The sequence below is a fragment of the Cetorhinus maximus genome, chromosome 12 (assembly GCF_964194155.1).
Source record: "Cetorhinus maximus chromosome 12, sCetMax3.hap1.1, whole genome shotgun sequence".
Lineage (NCBI taxonomy): Eukaryota > Metazoa > Chordata > Chondrichthyes > Lamniformes > Cetorhinidae > Cetorhinus > Cetorhinus maximus.
The window spans coordinates 53104503-53127059 of record NC_135890.1 but is presented as its reverse complement, the minus strand read 5'-3'; the positions used below and the strand labels follow the sequence as shown (position 1 = coordinate 53127059).

The 22557-nt window shown below is 39.2% G+C and overlaps 2 protein-coding genes across 4 annotated transcripts in view; both read right to left on the bottom strand.

Moving 5' to 3' along the window:
* spx (spexin hormone) overlaps window positions 1–7835 on the bottom strand; it is a 33424-nt gene extending 25589 nt beyond the window's left edge. Inside the window, exon 1 of the mRNA XM_078553596.1 lies at window positions 7713–7835. The gene's annotated coding sequence lies outside the window, so the exon portion shown is untranslated. The remainder of the gene's footprint in view (window positions 1–7712) is intronic.
* Window positions 7836–8367: 532 nt separating this feature from the next.
* On the bottom strand, window positions 8368–22547 carry LOC144687442 (vesicle transport protein GOT1B). 3 transcript variants are annotated; one of them, XR_013578150.1, is made up of 6 exons: window positions 22390–22547; window positions 20713–20804; window positions 18487–18665; window positions 18017–18098; window positions 14465–14763; window positions 8368–9308 (listed from the first exon to the last, which is right to left on the bottom strand). XR_013578150.1 is itself a non-coding variant. In XM_078553597.1 (5 exons), exons 1-5 carry the CDS (start codon window positions 22412–22414, stop codon window positions 9270–9272), a joined length of 417 nt encoding a protein of 138 aa, XP_078409723.1. In that variant the 5' UTR covers window positions 22415–22547; the 3' UTR covers window positions 8368–9269. The 3 variants fall into 3 exon arrangements, 2 of the variants coding, with proteins under 2 accessions (XP_078409723.1, XP_078409724.1); XM_078553597.1 differs by lacking the exon at window positions 14465–14763; XM_078553598.1 differs by lacking the exons at window positions 8368–9308; window positions 22390–22547 and adding an exon at window positions 22048–22142 and having other exon boundaries at window positions 14636–14763.
* Between the last annotated feature and the right edge of the window lie 10 nt (window positions 22548–22557).

Genomic DNA, 22557 nt, shown 5'->3' with positions numbered 1-22557 from the left:
AAGTCTGGGTACAACAGGTCTTAAGGCTTACTACAGTCCACTTTGGATGTCACTTCAAAGAAATCAAAGATGTTACTCAATGGGGTCTTCTCCTTCAGAATCATTGCTTGCTGTTGTTCATTAAGCTGTTATCAGGTAATTTTCAGATTTACTCCTGATAATTGATTTACTATTCTACATGGGATGGAAACTAATGTGTCTATAAATATGAATCTTAATCTTTGATCTGCAGTCTGATCAAGCACTCCATCCTCCCCTTACCGTGGCTCCACTCGTACCTGTTTCAACAGTGACTTCCTGCCCTGAACAGTAGGATAGAGCAGATGAATGCATGGCTGGAGATGGTGCAGGAGGGAGGGCTTTAGATTACTTGGGCACTGGGACTGTTTCCGGAGGAGGTGGGACCTGTACAAGTTTGACGAGTTACACCTAAACAGGAAAGGAACCAACATCCTTGCGGGGAGGTTTGCTAATGCTGTTGGGGCAGATTTAAACTAAATTGGCAGGGGGTGGGATCGTGAAAAGTAGTTCAGAGGGGAGAGAAGCTGAGATGGAATTAGAACTTAAAACGCTAGTGAGTGAGACTGGAAGGCAGAGGAAACATAGGCTAGATAAGAAAGAATTGAGTTTAGCAAGGCTAAATGGAGTATATTTTAACGCAAGGAGCCTGAGGAGTAAGGCAGACAAGATAAGGGCAGATAGGCATGTGGGAGTATGATATCATAGCTATGACTGAGACTTGGCTAAAAGGGCAGGATTAGCAGTTCAACATTCCTAGTTATAGGGTATTCAGATGAGATAGAGAGGGGGAATAGGAGTGGGGGGTAGGGAGGTCGCAATACTGATCAAGGAACCAATTATAGCAGTGAGGAGGGATGATGTCTTGGAAGGATCATCAAATGAGGCCATATGGGTAGAAGTAAAAAACACAAAAGGGGCAAACACGCTGTTGGGTGTGTATTTTAGGCCCCCAAACAGTCAGGGAGATATAGACGATCAAATATGTAATCAAGTTTCAGAGAAGTGTAAGAATAATAAGGCAATAATAGTAGGGGATTTTAACTACCCAAATATTAACTGAGATAGTGTGCAAGGTAGGGAGGGAGCAAAATTCTTAAGCTGCGTCCAGGAGAACTTTTTTTAGCCACTACTTAGAAAGCCCTCCAAGGAAGGGGGCAGTTCTGGACCTAATATTCAGAAATGAGCCCGGGCAGGTGGAAGGCATGTCAGTAAGGGAGCATTTTGAAGTTAGTGACCATAACTCATTTAGATTCAGGATAGTTAAGGAAAAAGATAAGGTTAGGCTGGGAATAAAAGTTCTAAACTGGGGAAAGGCTAATTTTACTAAGATGAGATACGATTTGGCCCAAGTGGACTGGGAGTAGCTACTTGCAGATAAAACTGTGTCAGAGCAGTGGGAGGCATTCAAGGAGGAAACAGCTCAAATATGTTCCTATAAAGACAAAGGGGAGCACCAAGTCCAGAAAACCCTGGATGTCAAGGGACATAAAGGTTAGGATTAAGAAAAGAGAAGGTTGTCGCAGATACCAAGGGCTCAATGCGGCAGAGTCCCTAGAGGAGTATAAAAAAGTGCAGGGGAGAATCTTAAAAAGGAAATTAGGAAAGCTAAGAGAGTGCATGAGAAAGCACTGGTGGGTAGAATAAAGGAAAACCCAAAGGGTTTTTAAAAAATATATAAAGAGCAAGAGAATAACTAGGGAAAGAGTAGGGCCAGTTAGAGACCATAGAGGTAATGTGTGTGTGGACCCGGAAGACGTGGGTACAGTCCTCAATGAATACTTTGCGTCGGTCTTCACAATGGAAAAGGGCGAAGCAGGTATAGACATTAGGGTGGAGGACTGTGAAATATTAGAGGAAATTAACATAGAGAGAGAGGGAGGAGGTACCAGCAGGTTTAGCGGCCGTAAGAGTGGATAAACCCACAGGCCTGGATGAGATGTATCCCAGGCTGTTAAAGGAGGCAATGGAAGAGGTTTCGGGGTCCTGGCAGTAATTTTCAAATCCTCTCTGGCCACAGGTGAGGTGTCAGGGGACTGCTAATGTTGTCCCATTAAAAAAGGAAGGGATAGACCAGGAAATTACAGGCCAGTCAGTCTAACCTCAGTGGTGGGGGAGTTACTAGAAATAATTCTGAGGGACAGAATATATCTGCACTTGGATAGAAATGGATTAATATATCTGCACTTCGAGAGACACAGATTAACCAGCGATAGTCAGCATGGATTTGTTAAGGGGTCATGTTTGACAAATTTGATCAAAGTTTTTGAGGAGATAATGAGGATTGTTGATGAGGGTAATGCATTTGATGTGGTCTACATGGATTTTCGCAAGGCTTTTGAGAAGGTCCCTCATGGCAAACTGGTCAAGAAAGTAAGAGCCCACAGGACTCAAGGCAAAGTGGCACGTTGAATCCAAAATTGGCTGAGAGGCAGGAAGCAGAGGGTGATGATGGAGGGATGTTTCTGTGACGGAAGTCTGTTTTCAGTGGGGTTCCACAGAGGCCCTTGCTATTTGTCATGTACATAAATGATTTGAACTTAAATGTAGGGGGTATGATCAAGAAGTTTGGGGATGACACAAAAATTGGTAGGGTGGTAAATAGTGAGGATAGCCGTAAACTGCAGGAGGCTATCAATGGATTGGTCAGGTGGGCAGAGCAGTGGCAAATGGAATTCAACCTGGAAAAGTGTAAGGTAATGCACTTGGGAAGGGCTAGTAAGGCAAGGGACTACACTATGAATGGTAGCACCCTGGAAAGTACTGAAGACCACAGGGACCTTGGTGTGCATATCCATAGATCCCTGAAGGTAGCAGGGCAGGTAGGTAAGGTGGTTAAAAGGCATATGGGATACATGCCTTTATGAGCCTAAGCATAGAATACAAGAGCAGGGAGGTTTTGCTGGAACTGTATAAAACACTGGTTAGGCCACAACTGGAGTGCCCTGTGCAGTTCTGGCCACATTATAGGAAAGATGTTATTGCACTGGAGAGGGTGCTGAGATGATTTACCAGGATACTGCCTGGGCTGGAGGGTCTGAGCTCTGTGGAAAGATTGGATAGGCTGGGGTTGTTTTCCTTGGAGCAGTGGAGGTTGAGAGGGGACCTGGTGGGGGTGCATAAGATTATGAGGGGCATAGATAGGGTGGATAGGAAGGCACTTTTTCCATTAATAGAGGGGTCATTAACCAGGGGACATAGATTTAAGGTAAGAGGTAGAAGGCTAAGAGGGGGAGTTGAGGAGAAATTTTTTCACCCACAGGGTGGTGGGAGTCTGGAACACTCTGCCTGAAAGGGTGTTCGAGTCAGAAATGCTCGTAAGCATTTAAGTAGTATTTAGATATTCACTTGTATTGCCTTAGCCTCCAGGGCTATGGGCCAAGCGCAGGGAAATGGGATTAGTGTACAGATCTTTGTTGACTGGCATGGACATGATGGGCCAAATGGCCTCCTTCTGTGCTGTAAGCATCTGAGTCTGAACTAGTCAACTCCTCCGTGTCTCATTGTCAACTGTCTTTACTCCATATCTAGATGCCGTCCCTCAGCACAGACGATCAGCATTTGACAAGAAAATGCTTCCACCACTTAAAAGGATTGGAGGCTGCCTGGATTATTTAGATTAGTTGATTGAATGATGGACTCAAGGTTAATAAGAAACAATGCGATAATATTAAAGTAAAATACTGCAGCTCTTTTAAATCAAATAAAAACAGAAAATAATGGAAAAACTGTGGATCTGGCAGCATTTGTGGAGAGAAAGAGTTAACGTTGAGTCCAATATGGCTCTTCTTCCTTACTTTATGATATTACTTTATGCCAGTCAGTTACACACAGATTTAAGGTGGAAATGATTCTAATGAGATGATAGTGTGACATTGATTAAAGATGTGCTTAATATTTGTTCTGTTATGTATTAGAAAGAAAAGCTTTTGGGAAAAAATATACTTTTTGCAGGTGCTTGCTGAAGCCTACCCAATGATCAAAGTTTTATACATAGGTATATTTGCTTCTTGTCCAGCTGCTGATGCTTTGAAATGTAAGAGGTTGATTTGCTCTGAATACATTAACTGTTACTGTGGAATTGTCAGGTTTCTTAAATAAAACAAGGAATGATGTAGCAGTTTTTATTTAAAAAAATGACGACAGTGAAGTCTTTATTACCATGTAATATTATGTTCGAGCTGGACAATCAGTCTGCTTGAGAGTGACTTATTTCTGTTATGTAACTTTGAAAGCAGTTCGTTTTCATGGTCCTTTGTTACCATCGTATTATGAGGGAGAGAGCCACAATGTCTCAATTAAAACTATCAACAATTATAGGGAAATGCAAGAGTAGATATTAGCTTTTGTGACATATTGCCCACCCTTAATTGCCCTGGGAGTTTGATACAATGGAGAGGCTTGCTTGGCCACTTCAGAGGACAGTGAAGTATCAAATATGTTAGTGTGGGACTAGAGCCAGGAGTCAGATTGGTAAGAATGGTAGGTTTCCTTCCCTAATAGGACACTGGCAAGCCAGCTAGGTTTTTACAACAATCCAAAAGTTTACTGGTTAATTAGAATGAGCTATCATGTTTCAGTACAAGATTTGAACTTATGTTTTCTGGATCAAACACCAGTTACATAGCCATTATAACTACCATATCAATAATACATTAGATTGTCTCCAATTTGATATTTACAGTCCATCCAAGTACACAATGCAGTCCCCATCTATTCTTACAAATCATGGTTTCACACATTAGGATGTTGATAATTTGAAAATTTTATTTCCAGTCCAACATGAGGCTGTTTGGCAGTCAAAAAATATAGAACAGTAATTCTTGATGTTTACTAACTTATCTTCTGCGATTTTATGGAATTATTTCACCATTTATTTTAAATGTGCAAACACCCCATTAAAATAGCAGAGTAAAATCAAAGGAGCATATTAAGCATTCATTGGATACCATAAACAATAGCAATTACTAACCTAGCGTGTTAGAAAATAATTGAAAGAGTCATTTATTCAGCATGAGAAATAAACATGCTAAAATTTGGGTGTTGCCAAAATTCCATTATACAGTTCCATTTCAATGATATTGACTCCTCTATCCCTCCTGAATCTATTTAAAAGCAAAATTTATTTAAATCAGCATACCTTCAATACAGATCGTCCCACACCTGTCTCTAGGCTGCAAATGAGTCAGGAAAGGGACTCAATGCAAAATTTTGTTTTATGCTGTAGGACTATTCTGCAAAGATTTTGGTTCACAAAGTCAATTGATGCAGTTGGGCTCAGATTTACTGGACAGTGTAAAATGTAACTGAAGTCACCAAACCTATTTTTATTTCCACACTTCAAACATTGCTAACCCTTCCAAGAGAAATCATCTTTGGCTTGAGGGGCCAATTTACAGTTGGCTCCAAATGGATCAGAAAATGACAATCAAAATTTTCTAGGATTGGCTCCAGGTCAGAGAAAATACCTTCAGTGCTCTTGTGTTCAGTAAGTTCTAGATCCAACACTGCTGTAAGCTATTTGAGTATTTTCTTTACTCCTCCAGAAGTCAAGGAATGATATATTGGGATTATTGTATCTTAAATTATGACCAGCCCATATCCCTCTGCACTTTTGGTCTAACTCATCTTCACAGGTCATTCTTCCTTCATCTGGGGCTTCTTTGGCCTATCAGCTTTTGCTAATTTGCCAGGTTGGCATGTGTGCATGTAACAACTCGCACTAACATAGTGCCTTTAACATGGTAAAATGGCACCCAAGGCACTTCACATCGTTAACAAAATGCAGCACTGAGCCAGTTACCAAACATTTGGTCAAGAGGTAGATTATTTTTAGGGAGGAGCTAAAGAGGGAGAGATACTTAGTGGCAGAATTCCAGAGCCTAAGGTTCAGGTAGCTGAAGGTTAATGAGGCCCAACTTTCTCCCTTCATCACCTTAAGCTGTAACACTGCTTCCTTGTCCGAACTCAAGCTGTAATAGATGAGAACTATCTTCAGATCAAAATGGCAAGATAAAAGCATCCATATTCCAGTCTAGTCAAACTGAACTATAGCTCCCAGTTGAGGGTGTACTCTGAAGTAGGGCTCAATGGTGCACAAATTCAACATTGTTTGAAACTCAGATTCCCACCTCTACAACTTCATGTGCCTTGGTCCTGACTTCACCTCCACTGAAAGTTTTATCATTCCCAGGCTCAAGTTCTCTACAGCCTCCCTACTACACATCCTATCCTGTATCCAGTCCAGCCCCGTCCTTGTCCACATTTAAAAATCTCTCCCATTCTACCTGTTACAGCCAGTTTGCATCCTCCATTTTCTCAACCTGTGCACCTGCCACTCTCCAAACATCTCTCTACGCTTGAAATTTTCTTTACTAAACTACTCTAGTTTGTTTCCCCAGTTTCAAAATTGTCCTAAAAATCCTCTCTTGCTTTATGACTGTGGCTGATTCTGCTAATACTCCTCACAATTTCCTACTCATGAAGGCCCCATGACGGGGGGGTTATTGTTTTGCAATACAAGCAGATCACGAGATGACAGGCCTAGGACTTGTACTATCCAAGCTGTTGCAGAAAAATACAATAGGCTTCTATAGAATCTTACTATACATCAAATGGAAAAATGTATAGCTTATTTTTGAATAATCATGGTTAACTTTAAAATCAGACCTCACTAGTTGTTAGGGTAATGGAACTTCAAACATAAAAGTTGGCAGATGAGGTTGGGGAATACGACTTCACTATTTCAGAGATCAGTTTAAGGGTCATTGAATCATTTATTTTTCTCATGTGTGCTCAGTTATTAGTCAAGCTGTAGTATATCTACAGCATAACTTTGGTGATCATTCCCAGCTACAGAAGACAAACTCTAGACTAGCCACACGACAAAAATTGCGATTCAAATATTTTCAGAACACCCCATCATAATTAAATATTTTGATCCAGAACACCAGTACTAACCTATTGCAGTTGCAGATCCACTGCATTGCCAACATTTGGTTTATTTTAGCTACCTCACTAGAACAGTTAACAGAATCAATCTATTCAAGGTAAGATATGTACAGTTCCTTAACAGTGTCATTTACACAAGTACCCACCTGCCCCGAGGGTTGCTGAGCCCAGAATGATGGATTCTCAAATCTGTTTTAAACCTGTAAATTTGGGCGACAAATTGAGCTAGTGACTTGTGTGCTTCCGTAAGCCTGTTGACATGAGGTTTCTTAATTTCTTTACTATGGTGCATATCAAGTTAGGACAAATTCTGTTTCCCAAATTAGAGATATCTTTAAAGACAAACTGCATAGCAGAAAGACCTGCATTTTCATAAAATGGAGACAGAAAAGAGGAAAAAGGGATTCACATAATGATTTCCTGACTTCCTATCCACAATCTATTAAAAACCAATATACCAATTTTAAAAGTTTGTTCAATAAGGTGTGTATGCTTGGAAGGATTGGTATATTAAATACATGCAAACTTTTCTTTTCCGCACAATAGGAAAATATGGATAACCATAATTAATATTTTCTTTCTGCAGTCTAGAAAGATAAAAATGTCAAGTTTTGGGCACATATCTACAAAAAAAATGCACAATGCATTGACATCTGCTCTCAAGGTCAGCAGCAGCATACAAAAAAATGCAATTCTGATATGGTTAGCAGTTGCCATATGCACTGCAAATAAATTCAACCTACTTTGTGCTGGAACAAATACTAGAATTTGCTGTATTGGTTTGGTGTGTACACAATCGACTTGAATTCTATTCCTATAAAATTAAAACAAAAAATTGATTTTTTTTCCTAAAATTCACCCCCATTCTTGGATTATATTCTTGGCTGACTTTCCCCCAGTAGTTTATGACTCCAGCTGACCTAGCACTTTAGACACAGTTACTTATGAAAGCATCTATCCCAATAAAGTACTACTTAAGATTATGAAAATTACACCAGCAGTTCCGGTGTTTTTATATCATCTCATTTTAGAAGGTATTTGGTTTCCATAGTTGCAAAGTCAAGTGTCCTTAAGGACAATGAACCAATATAATTTTTAACATTAGTCTTTTCAATATTGCAAACAAATGATCTGATATACCAGTTCTGTTGTTATCAATCTCTATTTCTCAGAGATCAGGAAGGTGGATTTCCAATGTAGAATTTCTTTTTGATCAAGAACAATACCCATGTCATTGGAAGTCCAAGTTATTTTTGCTACTCTTGCATTTAAAAAAAATATTTTCTCCCAAAGGCAGATACAGGGCTTACAAAAATCTGCACGTATAAGCAAAACACACAGTACACAACTGTCGTCATATTAAGGGAACATTTTGTTTAAAAAAATCAGTGATAATAATTTGCTTCAAACATTTATTTACAATAGTTTAACATCAAGAAGAACTTGCATGTTTGAAAAGATAACCTTTCTTAAAAAAAAATCTTAACACCTATAATCACCATCTTCTAAAGGTACATAATAAGTCCAAGATGTCTGTTTGCACAAAATTCCTGCCAAATGAGGCAGTCACAAAAGATAAAAACTCATCATTAACCTGGTCTTTCACATAAGAAAATGCAGGTATAACACAAAGAGACAATGACGTGATCAAAAATAACAGTAGGGGGACACACACAAAATTGGGGCAAGACAAGCATGGTTTTGTAAGCTAGTTATTTTTATCTAAAAGATAAGAACAGCCATATATATATTTTTTAAAGTGAAAAATGGGACATGACCTATTTCATTCAAGTGTTTCATTACTTGACCTGCAAACCAAAAAGTGGTGAGGTGAGTCAGAGCCCTTCTAGTTTTTCAAACTCACTTGTCTTAGTTGAACGTGGTTCAACATTAAAAAGCAACATGTTCCTCGTCAGTTGGTCTTGCTTGGTCCAACTCACCTAGTTTAAGGTCCACTTCCTTCCTGCTGATCATTGAGCAGCATTGATGGTGGTAGTGCTGCAGTCCACAGCCCAACCCATCTTGCCCTTCCTGCTGGAGGATGTGGTGTAAAGCATCCCACACAGAGACATTTAGAACATGGGGGAGGGGAGGAAGTGTCAAAAAGAGTGGAATTCAATGCTATGACCACCTTTCCCCCTCTATGACAAAATATTTTGATACAAAGAATGTTATCAAGTTTTATTTTTTCCTACACAGGTAACTCAGTTAAATATAAATTTAGAAATGTTTTGCCTTAGGTAAACCTTATAAATATATGATACAGTATACTTCTGTAGTAGTTGTCCATCCAGTCTCTGTTATACCATGCTGTTGCTTTCGCCAACTTTATCTACAAACTGCAAAAATAAAGGAAATCGTAATTAACCAAAGTGTGTGATAACCATTTGGTTTAATGTTCAAAGACTTTGATACAGTTGTGTTACATCAGTGACAATTAGGATGCATGTCCAAAACTCTCATTGCTTCACTGCCTATTAACAAATCAGTGCAATTACCCCACCTCCCAAATGGAAGTTCACAGTCCATGCACTGATCTAAAGAACAAGGTTAAAACCAAAACAAATCCTTGAGCCTCATTATCAGATGAATCATTTATATTAAGAAAATTATAATTTTTGAAGACATGACTGATTTAACTTGACTGCATATTTAATATATTGGATTATATTGAAATGGAAGTTTAACTGTGCTTGTGATGGTCATAACTTTGGCAGTCCTCCATATTTGCAACAAGTAACACAATTACAAGTGCCTTCTTTCTACACCAAAATAATTTCAAAACAAATTAGAAAGCTTCTGATCAGGGTAAGCTCTTAAGGAGCTAATTTCTCCTTTCCACAGTGAGGTTTCTCAATGCTATACACCATCCCATGCAACCTGTCCTCAAAAACCAGCTAACACTATAGCAGGGAGCAGCTCATGATACTGTAATTGCCACTATTAAATTGCCAGTCATCTCAACAACAATCACGATGCCAAATGGACTAACTGCATTATTGCTGGAGTTGATCTAGCCTGGTTGGCTCATTAATCTGTATCCCTGGAAAAGAATTGGAAAATAGTAGAGAGCTACCAGTTTTTAAACCAGTGCAGAGGTAGGAAAGGGAAAAGAGAAAGAGGAAGGATTAAACCTGTGTTAGGGTAGAGGGCAGAAGTGATAACACTGCTAGATAACGGGGTGGTAATCATACATAAGTAAAGAAACATAAGATGGCTCAAGAGGAGCTGCATATAGCAACAGAACTATTACCAGGATCTGCTCTCAAAATAATGAGAAGCTTTGGTTATGACCTGAAATTGCTGAGCTTGGTGTTAATCTGGAAAGTTATAAAATCACATCTCTAACCTTTTCCAGTTGACAAAAGGTCACTGATCTGAAACATTAACTCTGTCCCTCTCTCCATAAATGTTGTCTAACCTGAGTGTTTCCAGAATTTTCTTTTATTCCATGTTCTTCTATTATTCTTGATTCTTAATGTCTTAGATAACTCTAGTATTCCTATCAACCAGCTCATCTCTGTGGTTAGTATCTTTCACATCATAAACTCGTCATCTCTATTTTTAACCTCCCATATCGTGCTTAATCTTCCAAAAGCAGAAGCTAGTCCAATCCTTTTGTTGATTAATCACAGCATATATTCCATGACTGCTTTTAAATAGCTGATCTCCATATTTTGAACACAAATGTAAATGCACAACAGATATCTGTAATCCAATGCAACAGCATGGAAGATAATGAGTGCATGGGGATACAAATTGGGACTGTAATTAGTTTGACCAGGGAAACATGACACATATTTTTCCATCATTTTCTGCATAGTAAGCTTTCTACCCTAACCTAAAGTGGGGAAGAGAGAGGGGTACAGTGCAATCTCTAGCAGCTTGTAATACAATAGCAGTCTAAGCAGGTTTACAGCCTATTTTCCTGATCAAGGAAGGCGCATAGCACAGGGATACTTCAGTAAAGGAAATAGCAAATAAGTTAAAGCATCTCAGTCCATCAGTTGCAAATGAATAGGTTCCAAATAATGAACTGCTTATTGATACTAATTGGTGTGGTACTAATGCCTGTGTCATCCAATGGATCAACACTGGAAAAGAATGTTAATGATATTTAATCTTGTTACCATCTCCTCTGTGCTTGCAGCGCACACAATCCAAAAACTGAAATATTTCAATGCTGCGATCATAGTACAAATTGGGCCAAATCTGATCAGTGGAAAAAGCAATTTTATATCAGATATAAACAGCACAGACTTTGAGATCAATTCAGACAATTGGGTCTGTTTTTGTTAGAATCTTTAAAATAAAAACAATTTCAGAAATCTATCCCAATAGAAGAGTCAATGAAGCATGTCATTCAACCCAAGGAACATCAGGGTCATGGTATTTCTACCTTATAAATCTATCCTTCAACATAACAGCAACTAAATTTCCCAAGAGCCACACCATCTTTGAGGAGTCATATGCAGCAAATGACTTATCAGAAAATTGAGAGTGTACTGATGGTCATTTTCCACCCATTCTCAATGGATGGCAGATTATAGACATCACACTAGTGATTTTCCAATAAGCTGCCTTTTTTGCGAGTTCCGACCAGTGGCACAGGATCTTGGTCAGTGCCCCATGTGCCTCTTATTAGCTTGCCTTGCAGTTTTTAAAATAAGTTCACAACATATCTCAGTTTAAAAAAAATGCTAAACTATACTGCTGTAGGCAGCAGTCTTCCCTCCAGGTTATGCAAACAACACCATTATGAAAATGTAACAAGGTACGTACTTCATGCTCAGCCTCCTTTATGATATCGTCAGCTTTAAAGATATTTAACGGAACAATTATTAACAAGTAGCACAGTACCAGCAAATTCATTATTCAAAGCGTTAGATGGCTTGGTTATGTAAACATTTTCTTGCAGGTTTGTTTAAACAAAATACAAAATGAACAGAATGCATAGCAGCTGATGATTTGAATGGAAAGGAGCTGCAAGTTGGGAGTTTGAGGTTTTAAATGTGGACTCCCAGAAACTATCTTAGGAGGACTTTCTGCCACAAGGTGTAGGGAAGATAATGTTGCTTAACACCTAACGGTAGAACACAATCATTTTAAAATAAATTGAACTTGAGACTCAGACACTCTTTACCTGCATAGATAACAGAAACTCCAATAGGGTCAATGTGTTATTGATAAGCTACGCTGATTGGAAAGATCACTAATTTAAAAAAATGTTCTTTGGAATGACTGACTTCTACTTTTGCTCACAGCACTTCAACCTATTTCAGTGCATGACTAGCATAACAGAGTCCGGTACTAAATTTCCACATGGAGATTATTAAATTCATTTTCCCTCGCTGCTCATCTAAACAAACTTTTCTTTAATTTATTCATTCACAGGGTGTGGACGTCGCTGGCTTATTGCCCATCCCTAATTGCCCTTAAGATGGCGGTGAGCCGCCTTCTTGAACTGCTGCAGTCCATGTGGTGTAGGCACACCCAGATTTCTGTTAGGGAGGGAGTTCCAAGATTTTGACCCAGCGACAGTGAAGGAATGGCGATGTAGTTCCAGTTCAGGATGGCGTGTGACTTGCAGTGGAACTTGTAGGTGGTGGTGTTCCCATGCATCTGCTGCCCTCATTCTTCTTGGTGGTCACAGGTGTGTAAAGTGCTGTCAAAGGAGCCTTGGTGAATTGCTGCAGTGCATCTTGTAGATGGTACACACTGCTGCTACTGTGCATTGGTGGAGCAGGGAGGGATGAATGAAAATTTATAAAATGCAGAATACTGAATATCATAAAGGGAGATGAAAACATTACAGTACAGGGAAGAAGTTGCAACTATGCAACAGTTTATGCCTTCAGCACATTCTAAAGCATCTCAACCAATGAATTACATCCAAAATGTGTTAGGCACTGTCATTCTGTTGACAAATGCAACAGTCAATTGTCCACAGCAAGTAACAGAAACAGTAAGGTAAGATGAATGACCAATTATCTGTTCTGGGTGCTTTTGTTGAAACTGGAGTATTGGCCAGATACCTGGAGATCTTGTAGCATTCCTCCCACCCCACCACCCTGCCCCCATTAATATGGTCACAAATATTTATATCTGGCACAACAGGAAGATATGGTCTGCTTTAACAATCATCTGAAAGACACTAGTTCCAGCAATACAACCCTCATTCAATATTGTACTGGACTATCAGAATAGGTTATGTATTCAAGTCCTGCAGTGGGTCTTAAACCCACAACCTCTGAATCAAAGGCAATAGAGCTTTCAACTGTACCAAGTGATGCATAATACTACAATATCAAGGCATCTTTTGCATCCAAGTAGAAGTTTTCACAAATAGGATAGACACCAGTTCTGCCTTTAAATGGCTGACCTTCCACAGCAAGTCGACTATAGTTAGCAGATGACCTGAGATGTGACAGCTGTTGCTAAAACACAGATTTTGCTGGGAACACACAAACTGTAACAGCCTCCATGAAGAGAAAAGACAGCTTACCTTTTGGATGGGTACCCTTCAGAGTTGATGGGAGGGTACACACCTGAAACATTGACCTGTACTTTCTTGTTGCAGAAGCTGACAGACTTGCTGGGCATTTATGGAATTTTGTTTTTGCTTTAAATTTTCAGCATTTGCAGATTTAAAAAAAAATATTTCCACTAAATACTTTCTCTCCCTGTCCCTTCTGCAAGCTATAATTGAATTTTACACAGAAGCAAGCAAAAAACTTAAGACACCCCATCTGAGGTATAGCTTCAGGATGCTTTAGTTACATGTTCAAAAAGGCTGAAAATAAGATGGGATGGAAAATCTAGATGGAAATCCCACAAGCAAGAAATTACAAGGTTTATTCAGTTACTAAACAATGGAATATTTGTTGTGGGATAAACATAGAAAATCTGCTTAAATGTAATTAATAAATGCAATTACTTTTCTTCAGTTAGGGGAAAGTAGCAGTCTCCAGCAGTAGAAAAACTTAAGATTTTTTTGTATCTTGTGTCAAGGATGGCAAGGGAAGGTGCAGGCCAAAAGCACCCTCTACTCAGTCCTAATAAAGTGTGCTCTCACTCCACTGATTACACCAGTATGCAATTGCCATTTTCCCCATCAACTAGCCTTCTACATTATGAACTTTAACTCAAAAACCACCGGAAACTGGTTTATTGTGGGGCTCTAAGTCACTAGAAATGTACTTTAATCTGCTCCTGGGTACTAGATGGTGCAGAGCAAAGATTTTCAAACTGGGTTCTCTGAACCCTAGTAAGAACAGTCAGCAGTTTGTGGTCTTCTTGATTTACCAAATTATTAATTTGCTATCTCTATTGCTGAATATTAAAGAAAATCCTTTAAAGAGAGCATAATTCCTTTTATGGCGAGCTGTTCAGTGTTTTTAAATTTCATAGTTTATCATCAGGTCAAGTAAGTCGCTTGCCTGTTTTTTTGCACTTCAATCCTAAAGCATATTGAACATAAATGAATGATTATTACCTAGCTTATGCATGTCTTCCTCATTCTTCAACTGAAGTTCATCTTCGATATTCATTGAAATTCATCCCCCTGTCCCATCCCTGTTGCTGATTTGGAGTAATTGGCACGTTTTAAATTTGCTTTTTCAATAATTCCTCATTGTGCAGGCACTGTCCAGGCAGTCTCTGTTCTTGTGTGAATCTGCCCACTTTTCTGCCTTTACATATCAGATATGTTCAATACAGTTGTAGAAGCAAACAAGGCCTATGCTCGAATTAGGGTCTACTGGTACTCCTATTAGTCGGGGAGGGCCCACTACACTTTAAAGAGAATAAAATGAAGTTGTATTTTAGTTAATATGTCTTTTCCTTAACATATCATCCAAGCAATAGTTAATACTGAACTGCATAAGAAATATTCCAGGTTTTTGGGTATTTTTGCACTTTATTTCTCATCCATTCAGATATTCCAAGCGTATGCATGATTCCTCACTTGAAAGGACAAATAAGTGATTCATGTTCCTAATCTTTACAGATATGGCTCAAACAAACTAATGAAGGTGGAAAAACATAAGATTCATATACTTTTTAATCGCCTGCTGAAAACGTGACAAGGATCCCTTCAATAATGATTTGTAGCCATAAATTATTCAATCCCATGCCCAAAATAATGAAAGGCCAGCCATTTAGATTATGGATGCTTTCAAGGATGCTCAATCTTTACATCAAAATAAACGCTGCAAAAACAGTCACTTATTGCATCAAACCCAACTGACTGCCAGATCACCAGATTATCTAAACCCTATGGAATTCTTTAAACTACATAATATGACAGATTATCCCATAGGTTACACAATGGCATCACCCAAAACAAAAACTTGATACACAAAGATAATCTGTGTCAACAAAATACTTTGGGGTTTAAGTGTGCTGCCTGCCTCCTCTAGCACTAATACAGAAAACAGTCTAAAAGTTTCCATTGTAGAAATACCAAATCCACCAACAGCTGAACACCAGAGATTAAAATGGCTCTGCCAGCAATTCTGCAGTGAAGTCACATACTTATATTCCTGATAAATAGATGACAGCTGGGAAGCCTCCATTAGGATCACGGTTGTGGACTCAATCTACACCAGGAAGTTCAGTTTATGTACCACCTATGGAAGACAATTTCTTTTAAAAGGTCACAACAGCTTCCTCAATGATGTAACTCTATCTCCTACCAGCACTACCAAGTAGCTTGAAGAGCAAGTGAAACTGGGAACAAAAACTAAATGCTAGATAAATTCTCATTTTAAGCAACTCAAAATATAAATAAAGTATCTATTCCCACTTTTACCCAATTTTACCTGAGAATTATCAATGCTTGTAATGCCATGGTTAGTGTAAAAGATTCAATGGATAAGTACAATATGTAAAAGTGAAAAAAACACATACCCTAAAGACAGTAACTCATGTTTAGAACAGTTTTATGGATGGACATCTCAGTAACTCACCCATGTCTCCTGTCTGAGATAAACAGCAACTGTCAGCAGATTACTTGACCACAGGGAGCATGACAGACATATGGATCTCTCGTGATGGATGAAATTGTTTCTTAAACAATTGCAAAGGGTCTGGCATCTACCACTAGTCCATTTAGAAGTCTAATCCACACATTGAATACTGTGTTTGAAGAATTTCTTGGTATCAGTCCTAAAGTTTCTTTTTATTGGTTTGAACATGTCCCCTTTTTCTACACCTACAGTTTAACTTGAAGCAGCGATTCATGTCAACTTTTTCTAAAGCCCTTAATCTTATACAAGTCTCAAAAAGAAGCATCTATTAGCTGATTTTAAAAGCTGAAAATTCTATTTTTCTCCAGACTTTGCTCATAACTAGGACCCCTGACAAACAATCACCCTCATGGTTCTTTTCTACACTGCCTCCAATGCCCGAATATCTTTTGTTTCTTAGCAACCAGAGTTGGATGCACGTTCAAGCTATGGTCTAACCTTGTTAGATCCCTACCCCCTCTGATTTTGCGACTACAAGCTTTGTTGATTGATGTTCTCCGTTGGTTACACAATGTCAAACCTAAATGTACCTAGGTCTCCATCAGTAGCTATTTAAACACTGTTCATGTCATTTACTTTTCATTTCTATTGGTCATACTTTGCACCTGTTGGGATTAAATTCTAACTGCAACTGTTCTGCTTATACATTTTGCCAAGCTCATTCTGCAATTTCTGACTTGCCTCTTCCAACTCCATTGCTCTAATTTTGGTATCATCTGCAAACTTGATCACTTTGCATGCAGTTTCTGAATCTAGGTCATTATGTAAATCTGGGAGAATGACAGTACCTGTCCTGAGCCATCCCGCACAATTCAATCCTTACTGTGACCTAACTCCCATAATGAGTACTTTTCATTTCCTAATCCATTCCCTGGGCTCACCATTAACCCCTGGAGAACTGAGCTAATAGCCTTGCACATTGAAATTTATCAAAATTCCTTTGGAAATCGAAGTACAGTAGGTATAGGGTTTACAACAGTTCACTGGAGTTGCTTCTCCTTTAAATACAAGGAAGCTAGTGAAGCAGGATCTTGCCCTTCTGTATCTGTATCAACTGTTTGTGTAGATTTTATTCCTGATAATGACTTCTGTTTATATGAAATGGAAGTAAAATTATTGGATCTGTAGTTGTCCGTGTCTGTTTTGTCACTAATTTGGAATATGTTCTTGTATTACCCTATTTTCAGTCTACTGGTGCCTCTGCGTTGTCCATTCACCCCTCAATGATCATCTGTACTTCATAAATCTCTTTCTTAGTCTTTCAGCACTGGACCAAATGGATCTATTTTGTTTTAAGACTTTTGTAGGACTTCCATCTTGCATATCAAATGCATTGATTTTACTTGGGATATCTTTGGGAAGGTGCATTGTTGTATGCCATTACTCAAGCATTAAAAGTAAAATATTCAGATATATTGTTAGGTTGATCCAATAAAAAAAACAATAAACAGCAATTATGTTGTTCTTGTATAATATCTTATTTACACAATCTAGAATGAGATTTTTTGGTCTAGTTTTCATCCTCTCTTATATGGAGGGTGATATAGATGCCGCCCAAAAAGTACAGATGGGGGGGCCAATAGATTTATGTCTCTTGTAAAGATTACATGTTTGCTGATGGATGAGGGAGGGGGGAAGATTAGGGGTCATGATGCTCAACTGCACCATGACTGTATGGGATAAACTCAACGGGCCAGCTAATGTTTTTCTGACCCCCATGTCCACTTCATACAACTTACAAAATGCAATACATATTTGAAAGCAAGGTTAATGCTGCATTCAATGAGTTCTGCAGTTTATGCTCACTTTGAGCTCTTCCTTTTCAATTAGTAGAACACTTAAAATGGTTTGACTAAATAACAGGCCCTATAATTCACTCCCAGGTATTGACTGTAGACTTAGGAACCGAAATCTGTTAAATGCACCACTAAGAATTCAGAATTTTTAAAAATCTTCTTTAAATGTTTCTAAATGATATGATTATAATTTAACATGCACTGAATAATATAAATACTTACTGAGCTTATTCCAGGTAAATTCAGAATAGAGCCTAATATAGGCACTCGTCTAATAAAGCCAACCACCACCGGGAAGAAACCCCTAGCAAAGATAAAAGGAAAGAAATAGGCTTTTAGAAAATGAAACTTTGGGTATAAAAAAAAACCAAAGAAAATGCACATTAATTGTTTTAAAGATACTAAGACAAGACAATAGCTTCAGTCAAGCAATGAAACAAAGGGGCTGTTAACACTGAAGTTCTGGCTTAGCGATATATTTTATAAATATAACTACGAATTCTGAAATCCACATGACTTCAAATAATGAATTCCAACCTCTTAATTGTTTGTCCAATTAGAATAGAGGTTATATTTTTTCTTAAAATTATACTACCCAAAAGAAATCAACTATCCATAACATGAGCACACTTGGTTTTATGGGCAGTGGCATGGTTAATGAATCACTCAGTATGACTTCTAATGTTTCTTACCTGAATAAAAGAAAGAATCCATAAATTTCAAGAACCATGCCTATTACAGGCCAGCCAATCAGTACCACAAAAATGCCACCCAGAAAGAAGCCCGTGGCTTTCATTTTGTGCTTCTGAAAGAAGAACCTGAAAGTCCTTTCTAAACCGATTACAAAGGACAAGCCTGCCACAAATAAAATCTGGAAAGGAAAGAGTGGGATTGTTAGAACGACTGACCTGAAATAGCTGAAAAGCATTGATGTATGAGGCCTTACACTCAGTTTAGAAACCCATGTTTTAAATTCTAACTCCGAATTCCTCCAACATCTAGTCTTCAACAACTGTACTTTATCATTCTGAAGAGTACATAATCACAGGAATCAGTTCTGCAGCCTCAGCTATTTATTACCTACATCAATGACTTGGATGAAGGGACCAAATATTTGCTACATTTGCCGATGACACCAAGATAGGTAGGAAAGTAAGTTGTCAAGAGGAGGTAAAGGCGTATAGACACATTAAATGAGTGGACAAAAGTTTGGCAGATGGAGTATAACATGGATAAATTGTGAACTTGTCCACTTTGGCAGGAAGAATAGAAAAGCAGGATACTATTCACATGGAGAGAGATTGCAGAACACGGTGGTACAGAGGGATCTGGGTGCCCTGGTACATGAACCACAAAAAGTTAGTATGCTAGATACAGCAAGTGATTAGGAAGGCAAATGGAATGTTGGCATTTATTGCAGGGGGAATGGAATATATAAGTAGGGAAGTTTTACTGCAGTTGTATGATTAGGGCCTTGGTGAGACCACATCAGGAATACTGTGTAAGTTGTGATCTTTTATTTGAAAAAAGATATAATTGCATTGGCAGTTCAGAGAAGGGTCACTCATCTCATTCCTGGGATGAGGGACTTATCTTATGAAGAAATGTTGAACAGGTTGGTCCTGTACCCATTGGAGTTTAGAAGAATAAGAGGTGATCTTATTGAAACATACAAGATCCTGAGGGGACTTGATAAGGTTGATACCAGGAGGATGTTTCCTTTTGTGGGGGAGACTAGAACTAGGGGACACAGTTTAAGGATAAGAGGTCTACCATTTAAGATGGAGATGAAGATAATTTTTTTCTCAGAGGGTCACTAGTATGTGGAATTCTCTTCCCAGGAAGCAGTGGAGGCTGGGTCATTAAATTTATCAAAGGCAGAGTTAGACAGATTTTTGATAGACAAGGGAGTCGAGTTATGGGGGCAGACATGAAAGTAGAGTTGAGCCCACAACTAGATCAGTCATGATCTTACTGAATGGCTGAGCAGGCTTGAAGGACCAGGAGTAGGCCAAGTCCTATGTTCCTCTCATCAGGACCAGCTTTGTATTATGAAATAGAATATTAGCCAAGTGTTCTGCAAATTAAATAAACGAGCTTTGGATGGTTTCTTAGCAGTCAGATTATTTTACAAATTCTAAAGGCAGACAAATCATTTGTTGGCACAAATTCCTTCTTGTGTTACAGGTATCCAATGTACTTTGAAGGATGAATATCTAGGCATAAACTATCAGAAGTCCTATACTGTTTAACTGTTTTTTCTACACATCTGGATTTCATAAAGTTTAGCTGAAAAAGTTTTCAAAACTTTTTCAGTTAAGGTGTTGTCACCAGGATTTCAATGTTAGCGGCTACTTCAACTTTTTGTATCATGTCCATTGCGAAAAAAAATCCAGCAGTTGCAATTACATTTTATCCTTCCATCTTGGGTTGTGCCTGTAAAAAGCATTTTGAGGCAAAAGAACAGGAATCATGCACCAAAGTCTGTGAACTACTGATGCAACGGGGGGAATTAGGAGGTGATCATTCAAGAGCATCACAAAAGAAGCATATTATCTCAACAATGAAGGTCTTGGCTTAATTATCAATATCCTAAATCTGCCTGATGACAATTATATTGCAGTGCGCAAGAACCCTTTCCATTGGATTCGTATACTCATTCATTCAACTCCATATATTCTACCCTAATGCCTTATTTATAAAACCAGGGATTAAACTGATCGCATTGTTTTTCTGCCACTTGCTAGACATTATACAAGAACAGGGATTCTTTTCAAAAGAACAGGCAACAGACTGAAGCACTAAAGAGTACAATTTGGCTCCCCTTTTTTCTAAAAAGCTTATGATCAGTATAGCACAATACATCTACATATCAAAATGATTAGTTTAGACTCACAAGTTCAATAATTCAAACTTACATTTCCTATCGCAAGGAGTGCCTTGTCAAAGAACAGAACCATGCCAAAGAACAGGAAAAACACACCAAAGCCTGTTAATCCCATTCCAATTTCTGCAAGGGAAGAAAATAAAAGTATATCACAATCAGATTCATTACTCTATCTGCACTCCCTGCTGTCACTTGAACTCTAAGAGAACACTTATTTAAAATATAGTTGATGCACAACTGAATTCAAATAAATTAACACCAATGATAACAAATTTAGTGTCTGTTTAACTGCATAAACCTCTTGTTATTGGTGTGGGAGAATAATCTGATCACACAAAGCTGCTCAATGTCAAGTTTTTAAATGCATATTACGTAACTAAATTTCCTAAATAGGATATGCTATATTTTTCACATCTTGTGCTTTAAAAAAGACAGAAAAAAACCTTGCATTTAAAGAATACCTTACATGAACAAGGGATATCCTAACAGGGCAGTCAATGAAATACTTTCACACTGTTGTTACTGTTGCAATGTAGGCAACATGGCTGCAAGTTTACGCAAAGCAACCCTTCCTACCCCCCCACCCTCCCACAAACAGCAATGGTTATCTGTTAGTGATGTTGATTGAGTTACATACTGGCCAGGACACTGGGGAAGACTCCCCTGCACTGAAATAGTACCAGGCAGATAGGTCTTCAGTCAAACTTTTCATCTGGCAGGCATTTCCAAATGTACAGCGTTCCCTCATTACTGCATCGGACAGTCAGTTTAGATCTTCTGCTCAAGTTTCTGGAGTGGGATACAAACTCACAACCCTCTGCCTCAGATGAAAATGCAGGGTTATAGTGTTTTATGTGGCTCTCTTAGCTGGTATTCAATCAGCAGTCCATGCCCAAGCACAGCAAGGCATGGACAACATTAAAGCTTGGCTAAGTGGCAAGGAACATTTATACCACACAAGTTCCAGTGTCCATCTCTGGCAAGAGAGTCTAACTACCTTCCACTGACATTCAATGACATTACCAAAGTTGAATCCTCCACCTTCAACATCCTGGGATCACCACTGACCAGAAGCTAAACTGGACCTGTCACATAAATATAATGGCTACAAAGAGGTCAAGGCTGGGTATTCTGCAGTGTGCAACTCATTGTGCCTGCTGCCCATCTCTTCCCAGGTGCTGTCAAAGGAGTCTTGGTGAGTTACTGCAGTTCATCTTGCATATGGTACACACTGCAACCATGGTGGTCTGGCAGGAAGTGAGTGCTTGAGGTGGTAGATGGGGGCGCCAGTTAGAAGCTGCTTTGTCCTGGATGCTGTCAAGCTTCTCGAATGGTGTTAAGAGCTGCACCCATCCAGGCAAGTTACTATGTACACGAATTTCCTACATTAATGACCACCCTTGGAAAAGTAGTCAATGGGCAAGCCCTGAACTATACAAAAGGCAAGCTTATTAGTCATTGTCTCTCCACGCTACCACGGGTCTGTGCTCACACCCGTGAGGCCTTCAGCCTTTATTTGGGCCTTCAAAGGCCGGGCAGCTCGGTTGCTGATTGGGCGCATGGTGCCCGCAGCTATTCCTAGAGCCGGGCCGGGCCGCAGCCATGGCCCAGGTACCTATATAGGACCCAGGCCGGCGTCTCAATCCCATTCCTCCCCCAGTCACACGGCAGCTACAGGCAACTCCCTAAGGCGCGGGCTCTCACTCACTCTGCGAGTCCGTCAGGGAAATCATATCGCCGGCCGCTGATTCTCATCGGCTTCTGCAAATACACATCAGCCGCCACGTCTTCCGGAAGTAGCACACCTCCCCCTAGTAACCGAGCGATCGCTTCCGGGGGCGGGGCTGACATCAGGTTGTGATCAGGCCCACCACCG

What these genes read in the sequence shown, in the direction of transcription:
- LOC144687442 (XM_078553597.1), bottom strand. Translation starts at nt 22,414, where the DNA reads ATGATTTCCCTGACGGACTCGCAGA. An exon ending in TTCCCTGACGGACTCGCAGA is followed by an intron (nt 20,805 to 22,389) that starts GTGAGTGAGAGC and finishes CTTCCCTTGCAG; the next exon opens with AAATTGGAATGGGATTAACA. An exon ending in ATTTACCTGGAATAAGCTCA is followed by an intron (nt 9,309 to 18,016) that starts GTAAGTATTTAT and finishes TTATTTTTGCAG; the next exon opens with TTTGTAGATAAAGTTGGCGA.